At 52.7% G+C, this 20,973-nt stretch overlaps 1 protein-coding gene across 1 annotated transcript in view; it reads right to left on the bottom strand.

The window, feature by feature from the left end:
• TBX5 (T-box transcription factor 5) overlaps positions 1-18,373 on the bottom strand; it is a 38,767-nt gene extending 20,394 nt beyond the window's left edge. The window contains exons 1-6 of the mRNA XM_054645947.2: positions 18,334-18,373; positions 15,791-15,966; positions 13,447-13,541; positions 10,785-10,904; positions 9,306-9,453; positions 7,076-7,228 (exon numbers count right to left, since the gene is read on the bottom strand). Coding sequence (XP_054501922.1) covers positions 7,076-7,228; positions 9,306-9,453; positions 10,785-10,904; positions 13,447-13,541; positions 15,791-15,966; positions 18,334-18,373 — 732 coding nt within the window. The remainder of the gene's footprint in view (positions 1-7,075; positions 7,229-9,305; positions 9,454-10,784; positions 10,905-13,446; positions 13,542-15,790; positions 15,967-18,333) is intronic.
• Positions 18,374-20,973: the final 2,600 nt, after the last annotated feature.

The following is a 20,973-nucleotide window of genomic DNA, read 5'->3' as shown; positions in this document are numbered from 1 at the left end:
ATCTGGCTCGCCCAGTGTCAATAGCAAACCTCGCCAGGTGTATGCACAACCAGATTATTTTGCTCTTTTCTTGTCTTTTTGCATATTTTTTTCCAAGGGCTGCTTGTTTATTTGCCATTTTTGCCTTATTCAGCCCCAAACTTCTCCCAGAGCCCCCCACCACACTTACACTTATCTCCACAGGCATTCCCATTAAATCAGGACCATACTTCAGCACATAAACAAGCCCTTGGCACTTTTGGCACTTTTTTTTTGTCCCTCATTTCAGATTTCAAAGAGAAGGTAAACAAACAATCTTTTGGGGTCAATTTGCCAGTTGAGCCATTCTCTAGCAATAAAACAGAGGTGCATTTTGTAATTAAAAGCCCTGAATTATTACACAACCAGCTGTGTATTTTGCAAAGCAACTGCCTATCGGTTTGAAGGTGGTGACTCTTCTAGAATGAATAATAGGCATTATTCAACATTTTGAATGTTCCTGAAGCCCTGTAAATGTAGGAGTTGTCCTCTCTTGCCGACCCCAATGGCAATATTTGCTCACATAAGTGAAGTCCTTCAGTAAGTGAGGATTTACAGGATTGGCACCAGCACACAAAGGCACAAAGGGCCGGATTCATCCCAACCTGACCAAAGGCATTTTAACCAAGGCGCCTGCACTGGGAGCCTCAGCTCCCTGCTGGAATCAAGGGAGGGACATGGGGACTGCCAGAGGGCTCTGGGGTGGGTGGCAGTGCCTTCACAGGTCCCCAGTGCACTCTGGTCACTGGAGGAGGAGCCAGCAGTGCTCCAGCCCCTCGTTTAAGCCCCTCAGTTGAATGCCCCGTTTGATTCTTCAAGGTTTTAATGACCCACGAAATAGCAGCCAAAATATCAAAATGGGACCTCAATATTGCAAATCTGGTGGTTTAGGAGAAGAGAAATCCCCTAACCCATACCAGGAACACACTTACAAGCGAAGGTGTTGATGCTGATGGCCAAAATCCCCAAGAGAATCACAGCCAACTTCAGCCTCCTTAAAATTAAGGATCTGCTGCATTGAAGGCATCTGAAAACCAGGGACTAAAGATTTAGAATTAATTCTCAGAGCTTTGGTGTCCTTCAGATGGATTGGAGCTCCCAGAACAAAGTTTCCCCAGGTGACACCTCATGGCATCAGCCACCACAAAGCCAGGAGAGCCCAAGCCAGATTTAACAAAACTGTACACAACAAACTAAAAAACAGAGAAAAAGTTGGTGAATCCCTGCTTTAGCAAACAACCTGTGGAAGATATTTCACTTGGCCACTTTTTTGCCTGACTTCCCAACTATTCCAGAGGTGGAAAAGCAAACTCAGGGGTGGAAATAACCTTCTTCTAGATCAGCTTTGCCACAGCAAAACTGAGTTTAATTGACTATAACTCACAGGGGGGCAGAGGGGGAGAAAAGCTGTCAGAAAGTCAAATGACAATTACCTCATGAAAAATAAAACAAAATACAACGTCCTGCGAGGTCATTAAGACAGAGTGCCCAGGGCTGAATTGTGCAGCACAGGTTCAATAAAACTGAAGGGCTTTGTTTGTGTATTTGTTTCTGACAGCAAAGTTTCCCTGGTTCTGAAGCAGCCACAGACCCTTGGAGACCAGAGCTTTGCAGGGTGAAGCTTCCCAGATTTCCACTTTTCAGGGTTTGTCTGACCTATGGGTTCATCTTCACTTTAATGGGAAGTGACAGTTCCCAGTGGAATTGGGAATCCCAAAGGAACCCCTGGGCTGCTCCCCTGCACTCCTTTCTCTGGGCTAATTGGCCACAAAGCTCTTCTGCTGAGACCTTCCCAACAGCATCCTCAGCTCCAGCAGGACAAAATTGAGCTTTGCATGGAGTTAGGTCGAGGAAAGATGCTTTACTTCTTTTTCCTTTTCCACAGACATGCATTTATATGGAATTTGTGCCTAAGGGCTCACGAATATCATTATGGCCAAAATCAAAACTACCATTTTGTAGTATTTTTTATCAAGAACTTAATATTTTTCCTCAATTGTTTCTCACTTTAAAAGTTGTAACAAAGTTAAAACTTTGTTAGGGGTGATGTGCTCCACACCAGGTGTTCTGGACTCTATTTTATTTATGTATTTTGCTAGCAACTTCTTTTTTTAAGCACTTAAGCTAAGGGAAAACTCTTCACCCTGATCTTTTTGGGCTCTTCTGAAACTAAGAAAGGTTGGGCATTCTGGAAAAGGAATGTTCTTCAAGGAATGTGGATCCTGAATTTCTGGATTCTCACTCAGGTCTACTTAGAGAACTTAAAACTGATTGGAGGGGGAAAAAAATTCACCATTTAGTGATGAAGAGGTGCAGATGATCACCCTTGAGAGGTGCAGAGCACTCATGGAGCTCCCCTCTCCGTGGGGATCCAGTTCTCCCTGGCCTGCAGGTGCCCATGGTCCTGCTCAGGGTGGCACAGAGGGACCTGGAGCAGCTGTGCCAGGGCTGGAGCTGGCAGTGCTGGGAGCCACAGGAGCTGGAAAGCACAGAGACTTCTCTGCCAGGCTCTCAATGAGCCCAGGAAGGAGCCAAGGCAGGATGGAGGAAGCCAAACCAGAGGAGTGGGAAGGAGAGAAACAGATGCAGACAAGTTGGCTGCTGAGCCCAGGGACACCTGGGCCAGGCAGAGGAGCTGGATGGGGAGCTGGGACTCACAGCCCCAGGAGAAGGGAGGGGGCAGTTGCTGGCAGAGGGGAGAAGATGCTGAACCCAAAGCTGTGAAGGAAATGGGAGGGACTGGGAGGCTGCTTGGAGGTGCTGGGGTGAGACAGAGGGGCCCACTGAGGAGTCTGCTGGGACACAGGGACCAAGGATGGGAACAGAGACCTGGCACAGAGCTCTGGGGGAAGGAGGTGAGTCTGCAGGCAGGATGGATGCCAGATCCAGAGGGAGCCTTGGCCAAACTGGAGGAGAGGGGCTGCTTTGAGGACCAAAAGGGTCCAGGGGCTCAGGGCTGGCTGAGCACCCCATCCCAGGGCTGGCAGGGAGCAGGAACAGGACTGGGAACAGAAGGTGACAAGGCTGCTTCAGCCAGAGTTGGAAGAGTTTTCCACGAGATCCCTGGAAGGAAGCACTGTCCCAGCAAGGCCTGGAGCAGCAGTAAGAATCATGAGGAGCAGCAGAGAGAATCAAAGAGAGAGCAGCAGCTCCCTGCCATCCTCAGTGCCCCAGAGCAGCAGCTCCCTGCCATCCCCAGGGCTGCACAGAAGCCACCAGGTCTGGTGATGAAGAGGAGCTACTTGGTGTCACCTTGCTTAGCCCCAAGGAGCTCTGTCTCTCCCAGCCCTTGGGGGAGCCCTCTTTGGAGAAGAGTCTGCCCTGGGTAAGGAGAGGGGCTGTCCCCTCTCTCCAGCCAGATGGAGAAGCACAGGGACAATGAGCCCAGGCAGAGCAGGGAGAGCCTGGGGGCTGCACAGGGGAGTCCCATGAGATGCCAGCCAGGCCACCCCACTGGTGGCCTCTGCTGAAGGGGTGGAGGTGGCCACCTGCAACCTGAAAATGGAGCTCTCAGGAGAAAAAACCCACACCCAAGGACCTGCCCACCTCCAGCCCTCAAGGACAGTGACAAGAAGCCACATGCTCAGAGGGGACACCAGCTCTCCAGAACTCCCAGAGTAGAGCACCACTGACTCACCAGCATGATTTTAGCACTGGGTCTTTTTCTTTCCTTCCTCCTCCTTTTTCTTCCCTTCCCCCTTTTTTGGGGAAGGATGAATCTCTCTAGTCAGAAACCCCACCAGATACCTGGCAGTGAATCAAATCTTTGGCCATGCCCTTCCCTGCTCCTCCCTGGTGCACACCGCATTTCTGGGTGCCTGGAACATCCCACCCGGGGCAAACGTTTCCTTAAAAGAATTTTGGCTACCAAGAATGTTAAATAACTTAGGGTGGGGAAAAAAATAAAAAATCAGCATAAAACCGGATATCCTGAGGGGGGGGAACCAATATAAAGCCCAAGTCCAGCTAAGGGGGAAAGTAGGTTGTAAAAATTAATGAGAATAATTGTTGTGAATTCTTGCTTTTGAAAGAACCCTCGTGAGGGGAGAACCTTAATTATTTCTGTCTATTAGGTTCATTTCCTGGTCCTAAGCAGAGAGCTCATACCTAATAAATATGAGCCAGTAACACAATGATTTAAGCTACAGCAAAATGGTGCTTAACTGCAGGGAAAGTTAATATTTGGGAATCAACCTGATTGCAAGCACCCATTGTGTAAATGGCAAGGAAATGAAATGTGCATGTGACCTTTTTTAACACCTCAGTATTTCTGGGGTGTTTTTAAGGGTAGCAGAGAGGGGGGAGGTGACCAATGGAGCTGCTGACAACTGCCCTGAAAACTTCACCAAAACTCTCTTCATTGCTTAAGCCTCTTTTTGGGGAGTAGGGCTGAGGAGAGGGAGATCCTAGGGTGCTTAAATATCTTTTCAGGCTGTCTAAAATATCAGGGGAAATAAGCACAAGCCCTGCACTGGGATTGCAGCTGTGCTCTTGAAATAAATTGACCTATCTGGAAGCAGGCAGGTATTTCTATAAGCTGTGTAAGCACGGACTCAAATGCATTTTGGGGTGAGTTACACAGTTCATTCTGTAATAGAATTCAGCTCTAACAGAGCTCTTGAAACCTAAACCCCGTGCAGGGATGAATTTGTGTGTGTGTGTGTGTGTGTGTGTGTGTAAAATACATTGGTGTATAAAACTCTGTGTAAAATATGTCAGAGGCTGGGTGGAGTGGTTGGGAAAGATTGCATGAGGGATGAGCTACAGGTGAGAGACAAAAATGGGAAAAAAATCAGCAGTGCACTGACAGCAAGAGCTGGGGATGCCCCACATGTTGGGGGCTGCCATCCTTTATGGCAGGGGGGAATGCAGCCTGTGTTACAAAAGCAAAATCTGGTTTTCCAAGCAACCTCAGCTGTGAAAGCTGAGCTCAGGTTTCAGCTGGGGGAAAAGACCCCAACTCAGTTTCACCCACCTCAGCTGGGAGATGTTTCTCCTTGGCATCTGCATCAACCCCAATATCATTCCCCATCTGCACTGGGGTGAGCTCCAACTTTTATTCCCTTCCCTGCAGGGAGATGCCATTTAGGGAAGATCATCCCCTGGTTTATTTTTATGGCTCTATCTTTCCCAATTGGGATTTTATCTTGGGGCTCCAGCCACTCTTCCCCTGTTCCCCCCTGATTCCAAGCAGCACAGGGAGGAATGTGTGTGTCAGGGGGCAGAGGGATGTCAGAGCCTGTAAAACGTGTCAGGGGTGTGTAAAATGTGTCCTGGTGTGTCTGTGGGGATTCCTGCCTGTGTCAGATACACAGATGTCATTTCTTATCACACAGATGTTGCTGATTTACAATCAAATATTCCTGCTCCTCCTAGCATGGCAGTTTTCCCAAACTACTGTACTTACATGTTCCTGCTTTGCTTTAGTTTTATTTGCATGATCATTTCTTTTCCTATAAACCAGCCCCATTTTTCTTCAAAGGAGAGCAGCTCCATTCACGTCTGTTTTCTGCTCGGGAAATGCCTTTAAAGCAGGCAGTGTGTCCTGTTTTATTAACTCCCACTTCTATTAATATTATATTCTTTCTGCAAATCCATCAAGCAGAAGTTAAACTTGATTTTATAGCATCCACAGTGGAGTTATAATTTAAGGCATAATTTGGCAAGGACTCAATTTGGATTGGGTTTGCTTGTCCCAGCCGTGCCAGCAGCTCCTATTTTAAAGGGCAGGGAAGTATTTTCCTTTCTCCCTAGTTATGGTGGAACACTCTTTCTTCTCCAGCCCAGCTCTGCTCTCTGCAGCTTGCTGGTCAGCTGATGGATGGAGGAAATGCAATCATTTCACACAGCTTTAGGAACCTGCATTTCCAGGAAAGCATCCAGGATTTCTTTGGGGTGCTAAATGACTTTTCTCTGTTTGAAAAACAATTATTCTATGGGGTACAAAGGAGCCATCCTACCTGCCTGTAAGTACAAGTTTATAGTAAGTGCTTTTTATGTGATTAGGAGAGGAATTTGCTTTTTTCCTGAAAGAAATTGAGTTTTCATGGAGCTGTGGCAAACGACAGTTGGTGAAAGAATCATCTGTGGAGAACCACACTGCCTTCAACACTCAGCCTTCCTCCTCCTCCTCCTCCCGTGCTGGGCGGGGAAGCCCAAACCCAAGCAGGGAAGGAGCGGAGGGGCAACAACAGCACCAAGAAAACCCTTATTCCACCCAAGCCAGCAGAAGACAAAGCCATCCCGTTATTCTCGTGCTTTGTTTGCTGATCCCGGGAGCTGAGCCTCCCTTTCCTGCCCGGGCCTCCCGGCTGCCGAGCCCCCCGTGGGCAGCCGGGTTATCAGCGCCCGGCCGCGAGGGGAGCGCCCGGCTCCCTCCTCCAGATTAGGAGCCTTTGACCCACGGCGAGGGGGGGAAGATAAAGCAAACTTCCTCGGTTGGTCGTCTCCATGTAAGCAAAGCATCCTGGTGAGCTCATTCCCCCCTCCCCGGCTCGCCCCGAGCCTGGCTTTGGATGCTTTGTGCGGCCAGGAATAACAGAGGGGATGGGATGGGAGAGGGGAAAGGGAGGAGGAAAATGGGAGAGGGAAAGGACAAGAAGAAAGGACAAGGGGAGGAAAGAAAGGGGAAGAGAAAGGAGAAGGAAGGAAAGAAAAAGGAGAAGAAGGGGACAAGGAGAGGAAAAAGAAGGGGGACAAGGAGAGGAAAAAGAAGGGGATGAGAAAGGAGAAGGAAGGGAAGGAAAAGGACAGGGAGGGGAGAGTAGGAAAAGAAAGGACGAGGATAAGGAGAAGAAAAGGAAGGGGACAAGGAAGTGGAGAAGGGGAAAGGAGAGGGAAAAGGAGGGGGAAGAAGAGGAAAAAGGAAGGGGGAAGAAGAGGGAAGGGAAGAAAAAGGAGAAGGAAGGAAAGAAAAATGGAAAAGAAAAAGAAGGGGTGAAAGAAGCAGCAGGGAGGGAAGAGGGGCTGAGTGTCTCAGGAAGAGGGGCTGAGTGTCTCAGGAAGAGGGAAGGAGCAGGATGCGGTTTGCGGGGCGGGGGCCGGCCCAGCCCCTCACCTTGTGGTTTTGGTAGGAGGTGACGGCGATGAAGGCGGTCTCCGGGAAGACGTGGGTGCAGAAGGCGGTGTTCTTGGAGCCGAAGCCGTTGTTCTCGTCCGCTTTCACGATGTGAAGCCGGGGCTGGTATTTGTGCATGGAGTTCAGGATGATCTGGGCAGGGGGAGAAGGAGAGGACATCCCGTGGGAATGGAGGGGGCACAGCACGGCGCATCCCCCCCTTGCCAGGGCAGGAGGAGAAGGACACACATCAGCAGGAACCCGCAGCCCCTTCCCCAAAACGTTTGCCCTTTTCAGGAGCCCCTTCCCCAAAACGTTTACCCTTTTCAGGAGCCCCTTCCCCAAAACGTTTGCCCTTTTCAGGAGCCCCTTCCCCAAAATGTTTGCCCTTTTCAGAAGCCCTTTCGAAGGGCAGATGGAGGTGCTGGGGTAGGGCCATGGATCTCTCCAGAAACTCACTCGGGGAGCCCAGCAGGGCCGGGAGGTGCTGTCAAAGGTGCTTCCTCACCTGCTCCCCCCACACAAACCCCTGAGGGGCCAGAGCTGCTCCCCCAACACGCAATGGGGGCAAATGGGGGCATCTCAACACCCCCATCCCATGGCAGGGGGGTAAAGAGTGCAGAAAGGGCGAGGGAAGGGAGCTGGGGAGATTTGGGGGTTTAGGGACATCCCTCCCGCCAGCCACCCGCACAGGACGGTGGCGGAGCCGGGAGGGGCTGCGGGGGGTTCCAGATAAAAAGCGGGCCCTGCTCGGTACCGGGTTAATCCCGGGGGAGGATGGGGGACGGCGGGGGGCCGCTCGGGCCCGATAATGACTGCCGGACCCTGGCGACAGCGAGACGCAGCGCGTCCCGCCGCCGCCTCCCCCGTCCCGGGGGTTTAAGCAAATTGCTTTGACATCCAGGAAAGTCGTAGACATCAACGGTGAACGATCTAATGGTTTTTAATTTCATTACAGCGACTCTAATTGAGAGGCTCCTGGCGCAGCTCCTCCTCTGAAGTCCCTTATTGTCCCCTCAGCGTCTTCGGTTTGTTTGGAGGGACTTTTTCCCCAGAGCCGCCTGTTCCCAGCGGGGATGCCTGGCCCCTTTCCCCCGGGCCGGATCCCCCCCCGGATCCCCAAAAGCACCCCCGGGGCTGGGATGGGTTCCCCCGGCTGCGCCGCTCCCCTCCCTCTTCCCGCAGGAAAGGTCCTGATCCCTGGGAAGCAGCCCCTGCAAACCCCTTCTGCAGCACCTCCATCAGAATTAAAATAAAAATAAAAATTCGAATTATAAAAAGAAAAATGAAATCAAGCCCCGCAAATGGAGGTGCAAAGGAGAGCTTGTAAATGATGCTCAGCATTGGGGTGGGCTCGGGACTCTGCTGGCTCCTCTCCCCCAAAGCCCTCTCACTTCTTGGCTACCGCGTGGGCGAGGATTTAATAGCACAAAATTTATCATTAAAAAGTGAAGAAGAAGAGAAAAAACAGCTTGGAAAAAATGAAACTGAAGTGTTGAAACGAGACTGGAGAAAAATCCACTCTTGGAAAGGGCTGGCAGGATCTGGAGTCACATATTCGTTCAATTATATATTTTATATATATATATGTACACACACATATATATATATTTTATTCATACATGCACATATATATTTGCTCAGAGGAACTCGCATCTTTGGAGACCTTCGAAGGAGGGCTGTTCCTGGCTGCAGAATTCACACAAATTTTCACGGCCCCACGAGTCTCGCAAAGACTTTTAATGCCCAAGAAGTTCTAGCGGGATTTCAATTTCTCTAATTGTCTTTAATTATTGTTACTTTTCCTTTTTTCTTTTTTTTTTTGATCGAGGGATCCACATCGTTTTAGGTCCTATTTCCTCCGCTAATTATGCCTGATTGATTTTACCTGTTAGGCAAATTCTCGGTGGCAGCGGGCGGATTTTAACGATTGGGGACTCTCCATGCGATTAAAATCCGAGTGACCAAATACTCAGTGAAGCCAGGAGAGCTTCACCCACTCGCCAACTCCAGGCCCCGGGGGTCTGTCATCAATTCCCATCTATTGAAGGTTTATGCTTCTAATTTTTGGGGGGTCCTCAGTGAGGTTCATCCCGCCCTCTCCGGGGTGAAATAACGCCCCAGGAGCCCTGGGTTTGAGAATGGGTAACACTGGCAGGCCCTGGTGCCAGGGGACACCCGCCATGGGTGCTGCACAGCACGATGCCCTTGTCCCAGCCTCGGCACTTACATGTCCGAAGGGATCCAGGTGGTTGTTGGTGAGTTTGAGCTTCTGGAAGGAAACCAGCTGCCTCATCCAGTGCGCTCCGGTGGCGGGGGAGTCGGGGTGCACGTACAGCCTGCCGGGCATGGCCGGCTCTGCCTTGCCTGTCACCGACCTGCGGGGACACGGGGCTGAGCTGCGGCCGCCTGGGGACGGCCCGTGGGCTCCTGCCCCCTTCAGTCCCCTCCCGTGGGCTCCTGCTCCCGGCCGTCCTCTCCTGGGGCTCCTGCTCCCCATGCATCCCCTCTTGGGGCTCCTGCTCCCCATGCATCCCCTCCCGTGGGCTCCTGCCCCCTCCAGTCCCCTTTTGGGGCTCCTGTTTCCGGCCATCCCTTCCTGGGGCTCCTGCTCCCCGTCTGTCCCCTCTTGGGGTTCCTACTCCCATCCGTCCCCTCCCGTGGGTTCCTGCTCCCCGTCCATCCTCTCCCCGTGGGCTCCTGCTCCCTTCAGTCCCCTCTTGGAGCTCCTGTTCCCGGCCATCCCCTCCTGGGGCTCCTGCTCCCCGGGTGTAGCCCCCCGTGGGTTCCTGCTCCCCCTCTGTCCCTTCCTGGAGTTCCTGCTTCCGTCCATTCCCTCCCGTGGGCTCCTGCTCCCGGCCGTCCTCTCCTGGGGCTTCTGCTCCCCGTCCGTCCCCTCTTGGGGTTCCTACTCCCATCCGTCCCCTCCCGTGGGTTCCTGCTCCCCGTACATCCCTTCCTGGGGCTCCTGCTCCCGGCCACCCTCTCCCGTGGGCTCCTGCTCCCTTCAGTCCCCTCTTGGAGCTCCTGTTCTCGTCCATCCCCTCCCGTGGGCTCCTGCTCCCTGTCCATCCCTTCCTGGGGCTTCTGCTCCCCGTCCGTCCCCTCCCGTGGGCTCCTGCTCCCCGTCCGTCCCCTCCCGTGGGCTCCTGCTCCCCGTCCGTCCCCTCCCGTGGGCTCCTGCTCCCCGTCCGTCCCCTCCCGTGGGCTCCTCCCGTGGGTTCCAGCTGCCCCTCCGTCCCCTCGCACCCAGGTACCCCGTGCAGGGCAGAAAAGGCATTTCCAGCACGGCTGGCTCGGGGAATTACTGAGCTCTTTGGCACCTTTCCCGTCGGAGATGGCTCTCGCCGCTCGCCCGTTTAACCCCATCCTTCCCCTAATTAACGGCCAGGAGGAAAAAAAAACCCAATCCTTAAAGACTTTCCTGCCCGGCAATATTCCCTTCCTTAATATAATTAAACCATCAGCTCCACAATAGCAAACAACCTCATCGTCAATCAGGATTCGTTAATTGCGACAGAATTCCTGCGGTTTTTCCTTTTTTTTCGGATTTCTGTCCCATTTCTCCCAGGAACACCCCACTGTGCCCAGGTGAGGCTCCTGCAGCCCAACATTTTGCACGGAAAAAGAAGGACGAGCCGCTGATTGAAGGATTTCTCGCCCCCGGGCAGCCCCAGAGGTCTCGTCCCTGTCCCCCAGGCGTGCCTACCATTTATTATCCGCGAATTTGTATCTGTGGTCATCCGCCGGTACAATATCCATCAGCAGGATGTACTTCGTCTTTGGATTGAGTCCAGTGACCTTCACTTTGTAACTGGGGAACATCCGCCTGTTGAATAAATAAATAAATAAATAAATAAATAAATAAATAAAAGTATAAAACCAAAGTTTGCCAAGGTGATTTCGTGTGTGCGAGGAGGTGACATTGGGGGGAACATTTAACAAAAGGGCTAAACCCCGGTCCCAGGTGGATCTTCCCCACCGTCCCCTTGGCGTGTGGGACAAGTTTGGGTGGTGCTGGGTCCCATCCAGGCGAACCGGGTGATTTATCAAAGCAAAATCGGAATTTCGAGGCTGGCGGGTTTGTTCATTCACCTCCTCGTGTGTCTGCTCGTTTATTCGTATTTTTACTAATTATTTCTTTCACTAAAGTTTTGAATCTCCGGGTTTTTTTAACAAATCTGAGCGTGAGAACTTTTGGAAGCAAGTTACTTCCCTCCCTCCATAAACCACGGGAACGGGAGAGGAAATTTGCCAAAAAAAAAGTTTTAAAATAAAAGTTATAATATAGATACTCCTATAAAATTATATTTATATATCTTTCTATAAATGTATATGTTTATAGAAATATGTTCTCGTATATTACATATATAGAAATATAAACATTTTAAAATACATTTATATGAACACCTCGAGGTTCTAGGGACAGATACGGAGCAAAAAAACCTGCACGCACTCAGGTGGAAGAGAAAATCCGTGAACAGCCGTGCGATCACCCCGAGACAGCAGCAAACACACCTGACAAATCCTTGGAAACCCTCGGATACACACAAGGCAGGGGCTTTTCGAAATATTTTCCATTACTGCAAGGCAGGCACTTAAACCACTGCTGTTATTTTAGTTCGAGCTTTCCAAATATTTAAAAATAAAGCAGATGAAAATGGAGCCCTGGACTTAAAACAGGCATAAACAACAAAAAAAAAAAAAAATCCACAAAAAAAAAAAGTCCCACACCTCTAAAAATACCGCGCCCTTCTCCGAGGCTCGGGATCTTATCGCTGCCGTGGGGCACCTGGGCTGGGCTTTAATTCGGGTCTAAAAAGTTGTAGGAGGGGGGTGAAAAGCGCCCAACGAAGGCAGCGGGTGTTGAACTTAAACTTTTTAAGGGAGAAGAAACCAAATTCCACCTGGAGATTAATCTGTAACTCCATGGAAAACACCTGAGCAGCGCGACCAGGGACTTCAACGAGAACCACGGGCAATGATGTAAATAAGGAAACCGAGCCCGCATCTCCCCTCGAGCCCTGCCTGTAAATGTCTCTTTTATTGCTCTCCAGATGAGATCTCTGTCCACAGAGATTTTTGTTTGAAATTTCTGCAAGGTGGTTTCTGTCTCCCTTCGAGAGTTGGATTTTTTTTTTTTTTTGTCCCCGTGAACCGGGGTTTTTATCGGGAGATCCCAACACCGACTTCATCCCATGTCCCCTTGGCCACAAACCGCTCTCAAATCCATTTTTGCAGCAGCGAGGTTCAAGGGGAAGGCGAGATCTATTCGCTAAAACTTTACCCAGCCAGGTCGATATTTATTTTCCCCCTCCCTCTTCAGGCAAATTTTGGAAGCCCACAGCAAATACCAGCTGACAGAGCAAAATGAAAGTTTGATTCTGCCCTGTTGATTGCGTCCCTACAACCTGAAACTATTCCTACACGTGGAGACTTTTTCCCTTTTTCTCCAAGAATTCTAATTGAAAATCACAACGAAAAATCCTCCCTCGGGCTGCTCCCAATTTGTTGATAGGACTGGAGAGACTTTTTTACTGCGTCTCGCTGGCCGCTCTTCAATTTAACAACCCTCCACCACGTTAATATCCAGGATAATGTTAAATCCCCTCAAAAATACCCTCGTCCACATATAAATATCTGCGGATCAGGTTTACACAGCCGGTCATGGAATCGATTAAACCCCAATAAAGTTGGATTTGCAAGGCTGCATATTTTGCCGCACACCCACGCAGATAAACACCCGCATAGAAACACACCCACATGATATTTATTTGCCGACGCATCTATCTCTGCATCTAAACAGCTTTATTATCTCTCTATAAACAGTAGCTTAAGACCGCCTAGACTTTTAAAAGGGGTGAAGTGGCTGAGATGGGAATATTCGCTCCACAGTGAGCAGAAATAAATAAAAAACTCTGTAAAACGCATAAAACTTTGGGGGGAAGCAGAAGAGCCAAATTGGATCAATAATAATAATAATAATAATAATAATAATAATAATAATAATAATAATAATAATAATAATGGCCCAGCGAGCTGCTCTAAACAAGGTTTGCTTTTTGGCCAAGTGGTTGCAACTCGCGTTCGCCTGGAAAGTTTCCAAAGGCCTGAAGTCGGAATTAATGACCCAACTGTTCTGGTTAAGAAAGAAGCCAGAAGAAACAATTTCTGCCGCCTCTCTGCAGGCAGGGAGGGCTCTGCACGGCCGGGCAGTGGCACCCACACACACACACACACACACACGGGCTCGGACACGAGAGGTGGGACCGTCCCCGTGCCAGGGAGGTGCCCGGTGCCCCCCAGCCAGGCGGGGGTGTCCCCCCGTCCCCGCAAACACCGAGGGGACCGCGGAGCCCCCCTGCTCTTACCTCCCGGCCTTTGTTATGATCATCTCCGTGCCCACTTCGTGGAATTTCAGCCACAGCTCGCGTTCGTGCAAAAACACCTTGATGCCCTCCATGCCCTGCGGAGCGGGGAGGCACAGAGCGTCACCCCGAGGGGAGCAGGGACAGCCCCGAGAGCCGCGGGGAGAGCCCCGAGGGCAGCGGGGACAGCCCCGAGGGGAGCAGGGACAGCCCTGAGAGCAGCGGGGACAACCCCAAGAACCATGGGGACAGCCCCGATGGGAGCGGGGACAGCCCCGATGGGAGCGGGGACAACCCCGAGGGCAGCGGGGACAGCCCGAGGACAGCGGGGACAGCCCTGAGAGCAGCGGGGACAGCCCCGAGAGAAGCGGGGAGAGCCCTGAGGGGAGCGGGGACAGCCCCGAGGAGCGGGGACAGCACCGATGGGAACGGGGACAGCTCCGAGGGGTGCAGGGACAACCCCGAGGGGAGCCGGGACAGCCCTGAGGGGAGCGGGGACAGCCCCGAGGGGAGTAGGGACAAACTCGCCAGGGCAGCCGGGCCCTGCACGGACCCGCCGGGAGCTGGCAGGGAAGGGCCGGGCTCTGCGGGCCGAGCTCGGGGCACTCCCGGGATAGCCCTGCCCAGAGCAGGCCGGAGGGTTTGAAGGCCGGAGGGTTTGCAGGTCGGAGGGGTTTGCAGGCAGGAGGGTTTGAAGGCCGGAGGGTTTGAAGGCCGGAGGGTTTGAAGGCCGGAGGGGTTTGCAGGCCGGAGGGGTTTGCAGGCAGGAGGGTTTGAAGGCAGGAAGGTTTGAAGGCCGGAGGGGTTTGCAGGTCGGAGGGTTTGAAGGCCGGAGGGTTTGCAGATCGGAGGGGTTTGCAGGCCGGATGCCCGGGATGCCGCTCAGGGCAGGCCTGGAGCGGGGTCCTGCGGGGCTCTGGGGCGGGGGGCGATGGCAGAGAGCCCCCGGGCCGGCTCCCACCGCATCCTCCCGGAGAAATCCCCCGGCGCCCCGGCCCGGCTGCTCCCAGAGCCAAGCGGAGGAGATTGACACCGTCCCACGAGCGATTTACAGGCCAGAGCGGCGTGGGGTGTCACCCTGCTCCCGTCGCCCCCTGATTTTCTCTTTCCCACCCTGCGCTTGGGGCAGATGCCACCGTGGGGACAACACATCCCTGCAGCCGGGCTGGGAGGCACAGGGGACACCCCCGGCCAAACCAAGCCCTTCTCCCCGTCACTAAAAATGCCCCTCAGAATTCGGGGGTCGCTTTCCAAACACCCCCGGTGCCCGCTCTGGCCCTGCCGAGCCTTCTGTGCACCCCGTGGGCAGCGGGGTCCATCGGGGGTACCTGCCGGGGGACCCCACGGCAGGGACCGCGGTGAAAATCTCCTTTCCCCGCATTTCTCCCCTGCCAGGGCTCCCAGCACGGGGAGAAGCCGAGGGCTGGCTCGGAGCACGGAGCCCACATAGCGCCAGGGGGGCCAGGGCTGAGGGAGGGCACCAGGGACCCCCCAAGTGTCGCTCTGGGGGTGCCCACGCGTGGTCAGCCTGTGCTGAGTGCCCGCTGTGCCCACCCGGGTGTCCGAGGGTGCACAGATGTGGATATGTACAAAATATACACATTTATATATAAATATAAAGGCATCTCCGCCCGTGCATTTGCCCACTCGGGCTCGGACACTGGTGGGTGTGGGGGTGCCGCTGCAGGGCGGGCTCCCCTCGCTGTGTTTTGGGGTCCTGCTCCCCTACTGCTCCTCCACACCCCCAAAACTCTCCCGGGCACATCCCCGCAGCTTTGGCTCTTGAGCACGACCTCAAATAACACGAAAGGAGGGTGAGCCCACGGCCAGGCGAGGCTTTGCTCTCGCGTGGGGCCTAAATTCACCCAACCCCCGGCTGGCGAGGGGGCAAACCGCGGGGAAAAGGGGGAAACGAGCGAATGGAACAGGGATGGGGTGGAAAAGGGGCAATGAGCGAATGGAACAGGGATAGGGTGGAAAAGGGGGCAAACCAGCGAATGGAACAGGGATGGGGTGGGAAAGGGGCAATGAGCGAATGGAACAGGGATGGGGTGGAAAAGGGGCAATGAGCGAATGGAACAGGGATGGGGTGGGAAAGGACAAATGAGCGAATAGAACAGGGATGGGGTGGGAAAGGGGCAATGAACGAATGGAACAGGGATGGGGTGGGAAAGGGGCAATGAACGAATGGAACAGGGATGGGGTGGGAAAGGGGCAAACCAGCGAATGGAACAGGGATGGGGTGGGAAAGGGGCAAAGGAGTGAATGGAACAGGGATGGGGTGGGAAAGGGGCAAAGGAGTGAATGGAACAGGGATGGGGTGCAAGGGGAGCAGCGTGGCGCTTACCTGCTGGGTGAAGGCTGCCTGGGGTGAGGTGGGTGACTTGCTGGTGTTGCCCAGCTGCGTGTCCTGCTTGCCCTCGGCCTGCAGCTCCTTGGCCTCCGGATCGGCCGGCGTGCTGGGCAGCCCGAAGCCTTCCTCGCTATCCGCCATGTTACGAGCTTCCTTCGCCGAATCCCCCACTGCAGGCACACGTCGGGAGAGAGCAGAGATAAGAGACGCACAAGTCAATGCTGACGTTTAATAAAAGATAGATTTTGATCGGGCGGGGTGGCTCCGAGCGAGAGCAGCGCCGGCCGGGGCTGCCCCGACCATCCCAACACTCACTTTAACACTCACAAGGCCCTTTAACTTTGGGAGAGGGAGAAATAAAGACTTTTATTTATTATCGCAGCCCGCAAGGGATGATAGGATTTGGGGGGGGCTGGGGGGGGTGTGGGGAGGGAGGGGAAGGGGGAGGCGGTATTATTGAATGCATCTTTTGGAAAAGGTAAACAGCGCGTTTTTAGGGCTGCCTGGCAGCACGCGGGGAGCGAGGCACCCGAGGGGCTGCGGAACGAGCAGCGAGCGGCACAAACGGAGCTCTGGAGCCCCCACCTCGAATCCCCCCGACCTCCAGAGGCTTGGCCACCTCCAATTCCTCCCGGCTCGCTGCGGCCCGGGGGGTTGAAAGTCTCAACTTTCCTCGCAGGGAAGTGGAAGCGTTCACCCCGCTCCGGTTTGGAGCAGGAAAACGCCACTGACACACGAGGCCGCTTCTAGCACCCAATTCCCAAGGAAAATTCAACTTTTTGCACCTCTTATAAAGCAGGAAAAATTTTTAAAAGCCTGTTCTTCTCTTAGCCCGGGCAGTTACAAGAAAAGCAAAGGATGGACGAGAAAATTATAATATAAAAATGCAAATAAATCAATCGGACAAACGCTGTGCGAGGTAACGAGGACTCGGGCTGGTGAACGGGAGGTGGAATTGGGGCTGGAGTGAACTAAGCCAGAACATTTAGGATAAAACTGCACCAGCAGAGAAAACGAGCTTAAAAACGAGCTTTATATCTGATGTGAGTAACCGCAGTGAGTTTTAAAACTGCATTTTGACTTAGCTTTAAAGGTCTATCAGGAATGGTAAAAGTTTCATAGCAACACACACAAAAAAAAAAAATCCACCAAAAAAGATAAAAGCCATGGAATTATCTGTTAGGTTTTTATTGTTTTTAAGGAGTTCGGAACTTTAGAAAAATATTTCTTGCATGTTTCAAAGAAGGGGATTCAGTTCTGAAAGGCCAACCATATGGAGGCAATATTGGGTTTAAATACATGAGAATGTTGTTAAATGAGTTCCTCGCCCTGCAACGATATTTGAAAGCTGCTCAAAATCAAGCAGAGAGAGCGAGAAAAAGGCAATTCTCCTTTAAAAGCGAAGGAAAATTGGGAGTGGAAGGGAGGGGGGAGAAAATGATCTTCCCCGCTAGTGGTGGGGAACGCACACACGGACGGATATAGAATTTAAAAGGACAAAAAGCGAGGGGACTCCAGGTCCGCACCCCTGGGGCTGCAGCTCGTGCGGACACGGCCCGTGCCCGTCCCTCCCTCCTTCCCTCTCTTCCCAAAGGTTTTTTCCCGGCCCCGGAGCCGAGAAAGGCGAAGCGAAAGCGCGGAAAGTGCGCGGGGCGCTGCGGGAGCCGCCGCTCCGGGCCCGGGCCCAGCCCGTGGGGGCAGAGCCGCAGCTCCAGGGACCATTTAAGGATTTTCTCTTCCCCTCCTCCTCCTCCTCCTTTTTTTTTTTTTTTTTTTTTTTTTTTTCCTCCTGAACTGTTGTGGTGTCTTGTTTGTTTGGGTTTTTTTCCTTGCTTTGGGAAGTGCCGCTTATGCATTTTTTAATCGATTTCCCTCCAGCTTGGAGCTATGGTTCCCCTAGAGCTGGCAAGGTTAGGGGGTAGAGCGAGGGAAAATAATAATAAAAAACCCTAAAGCATGTTTATTAAAACAAAGAGGGACCCAGCCATGGCAGCGCAGCCCAGCCCAGCGAAGCCTCCTCGATGCTCTCCGTCCCCAGACATAATTAAGGAGATATAAAAATATTCATAATTTTAAAAACAGAGGGTGTGACGACAAAAAATAACCCCACAACTAAGAGCATTTGGCGATCCGTGGCTTCTAATTTCTTTTTTTTTTTTTTTTCCCCTTAAAAGAGCTTCTGAGAAGAAATGGAGCTTGACAGAACCAGGCCGCGGTGGCTGGATGAAAAATGCATCTCGCTTTGCTAAAGTAGCGCCGAGTCGGGTTTGCGAGAGGAAAAAGCTCAAGGGGGGGGGGGGGGAAATTTTATAAAATAAAATAAAATAAATAAAATCATCACCCTCTGCTTTTGTTCCGGGCCCCCCTCCCAGCCCCGAGGAGCGCTGGGCAGAGCAGCCCCCGCTGCTTTCCCCGCCGCTCCCGAGGCCTCGCGGTGCCCCCGGGCAGCCGCTCTCGCTGTGCCTCGCTCACGCACCCGCACACACGGAGGACAGACCGACCCCGACGGACAGACATGGCAATGGAAGAGCCGTTACCTTGCTCGTTGAGTTCCATGCAATCAATGCATCTCCACATATATAATGTGTGGCTCTATTTCCCCCGTTTGCAATGGAAATTACAATGGGATCAGGCTTCTCGTGTGCATATTTCCTTTTATTTATTTATATTTGCGGATCAGCATGTGAAAACCCAGCCTGGAAGAAAAAAATCTATCCAATGCAAGCCTGCTTCTCTCTCTCTCTCTCTCTCTCTCTCTCCTGCTCTCTCCAAACACTTCCAGGTTGTCAGACGCGCTAGAAAGGATCCTGAGACCAAGATAAAGCCCCCGCCCCCACCCTTTTCTCAGCCTGATCTGATGCAGTTCTCCCCAGCCCACTCTTGCTGCTGCCCAGCTAAAAATAATTTAAAAATTAAAAATAGTCATTAAAAAAAAATTTAAAAAAAAAAAAAAAAGAGAGAGCGCGAGAGGGCGAAAGAGCGGAAAAAGAAAACAGCACCCTCTCGGAAAAAAAAAAAAAAAAGAAGAAGAAAAAAGTTTCTGGCGGCTGGTGAGCCCCGCTCCTCCGGGCAGGTTCGCGGCGCTGCCGCCGTGCGCGGAGCCGGGCGCGGAGCGCGGAGGAGCCGAGCGGAGCGCGGAGGTGACGTGGGCTCGTCCAGCTCCGCTCGCCAAGTGCCGGGACCCACTGCCCAACCAGCTGGGATCCTGCTCCGGAGAGACTCCCTCTCCCACAGCCCTCCCTCCCGCCCCCTCCCCCCCAAACCTCCTTTTCCAGCCTATTTTTCTGGCCGGCAAACAAGAACAAGGCACAAAGACAATCATCAAACTCCCCAGCAACCCTCCCCCTCTCCTTTACCTCCTTCCCCGCTCCCTCCCTCCTTCCCTCCCTCCCTCCTCCATCCATCTCTCCCAACCAAAGAGAAAATTCAGCGTCTGGGAATATCCTGCCCCCCCAGCCCTAAATAAATCGCTGGCTGCGCTAACCTCGCACCACCCCCAGTTCCCCCTCCCGCCCTCAAAGGCAGCCCGGAGGTGTGGATTTAAACCCGGCTCTAAATTTGCTGCTGCTCACAGAGGCCTTTTATTGGGGGGTGCGGGGTGTTCCCCTAAAATAGATTTTCCTAATGAGTGCAACCCCCCAAAAAAACGCGGCGCAGCGGGAGCGAAGGCCCCGGGCAGTGTGCGCGGGGCTGTGTCCCTTGTCCCCGCTTGTGGCCGCATCCAGGCTCCTTCCCCTGCCCTTTGCCATCCTCTTCCTCACCCCTGGCCGCGCTGCCACGGCCGAGGGCCGCAGCCCCCCGGAGCTCAAATAATCAAGCCGTCAGCGTGGAGAGGGGCTGCGGGTTTATCTGCATCTTCCTTCGCTCTCTCTTTTTTTTTTTTTTTTTTAATGTATTATTGGGAGGGTAAAGTTGAATAGGTCAGCGCAGGGTAAACAGCCTCCCTGTCGCATTCTGCAGGCTGAAGAGAACCAGATTGGCGAGGCGGATTTTTGATAAGACTCGGAATAAATGGCATGGTTCAGATCTGCTCTGCCCACCCTCCTCCTCCTCCTCCTCCTCCTGCTGCTGCTGCCCCCACCCTCTGCTCGCCGCTCTGTCCCATCCAAAAAAAAAAAAAAAATCTCTCACTCTTTTCTGCCTCTCAGACAATTTCTCTCTTTTTGTTTTTTTGGTGGTTTTTTTGGCGTTTCGAGGAAGTTTTCAGCAAATCCACCCTCGCTCCCAGCTCTCGCAGGGCGCGATAACACCGGAGCCCTCTGAAAGTTTGAGGTGAGGAAGGGGAAAGTCTGGGGGCTCTGAGCGGCTCTCGGGGAGGGGGGTGCGGCTGCGGGTGTAGTTTGGCATCTCCCAAACCCTTCCCATGTGCACGCCAGTCCCAGCAGCTACTTGAGAAGAAACAGCCAACAGTAAACGCTCGCAAATAAGAATAATAAAATAACTGCACTTGTAGCCGCAGAGAATAAGCCAGAGAATGCTACTTAAACAAACAGAGCGAAGCTTGTCCCATATTTCATTATTTTTCGAGGGGAAAGGAGCCGTGGAGCCCTTCCAAACACAAATAAACGAGGCAGCAAAGCGGGCGCTCGTTGCCCTGCGGGGAATGCGGTGAGGAAGCCCCGGCCTGGGGCGAGCGAGGGCTCCGAGGAGCCTTTCCCTGGCCTGGGCTCCGCTCCGAGAGGTGCAAAGCCGGGGGAAAGCGGGGAAAGGCAGTGGGGACAGGCGGGCAGGAGGTGCGGGGGAAGCCGCACGGGGAACACGCGGGGAGCGCGGCCGGCCCCGCACCGCACGCGTGCCGCCAGCATCCCCGAAAGGACAGCGGGCATTACTTAAAAAAACCAAGCAAAAGCAACGAGGAGAAAGGTTTCTGACAGAGAAAAAATAGCTTCCCTCCCCTGGGCGGAAAGGAAGGGAGAAGTGAAAATGCTGAAGTTCGGAAGAGCGAACCCGAGCACGGCCGCTGCCTAGAAAAGCACTCACCTCTCCAGTGCCAAACTAGCTCTCAAACACCTTGAAGACAAGTTGAAAACGATGCAAATAAATCGAATTTATTTCCGTCTGCAGGTTGGGGGGGGAGGAGTGGACAAGGAGGGAAAGAAAAAAATAAAAAGAGAAAAAAAAGAGAAAAAAAAAAAAAGAGGAAAAAAAATTAAAAAAAAAAAAAGCAGCTGGGGAAA

The sequence above is a fragment of the Agelaius phoeniceus genome, chromosome 18 (assembly GCF_051311805.1).
Source record: "Agelaius phoeniceus isolate bAgePho1 chromosome 18, bAgePho1.hap1, whole genome shotgun sequence".
In the NCBI taxonomy this organism is placed as follows: domain Eukaryota; kingdom Metazoa; phylum Chordata; class Aves; order Passeriformes; family Icteridae; genus Agelaius; species Agelaius phoeniceus.
Note: the sequence above shows the minus strand (reverse complement) of the source record. Positions and strands in the feature narration are given on the sequence as shown.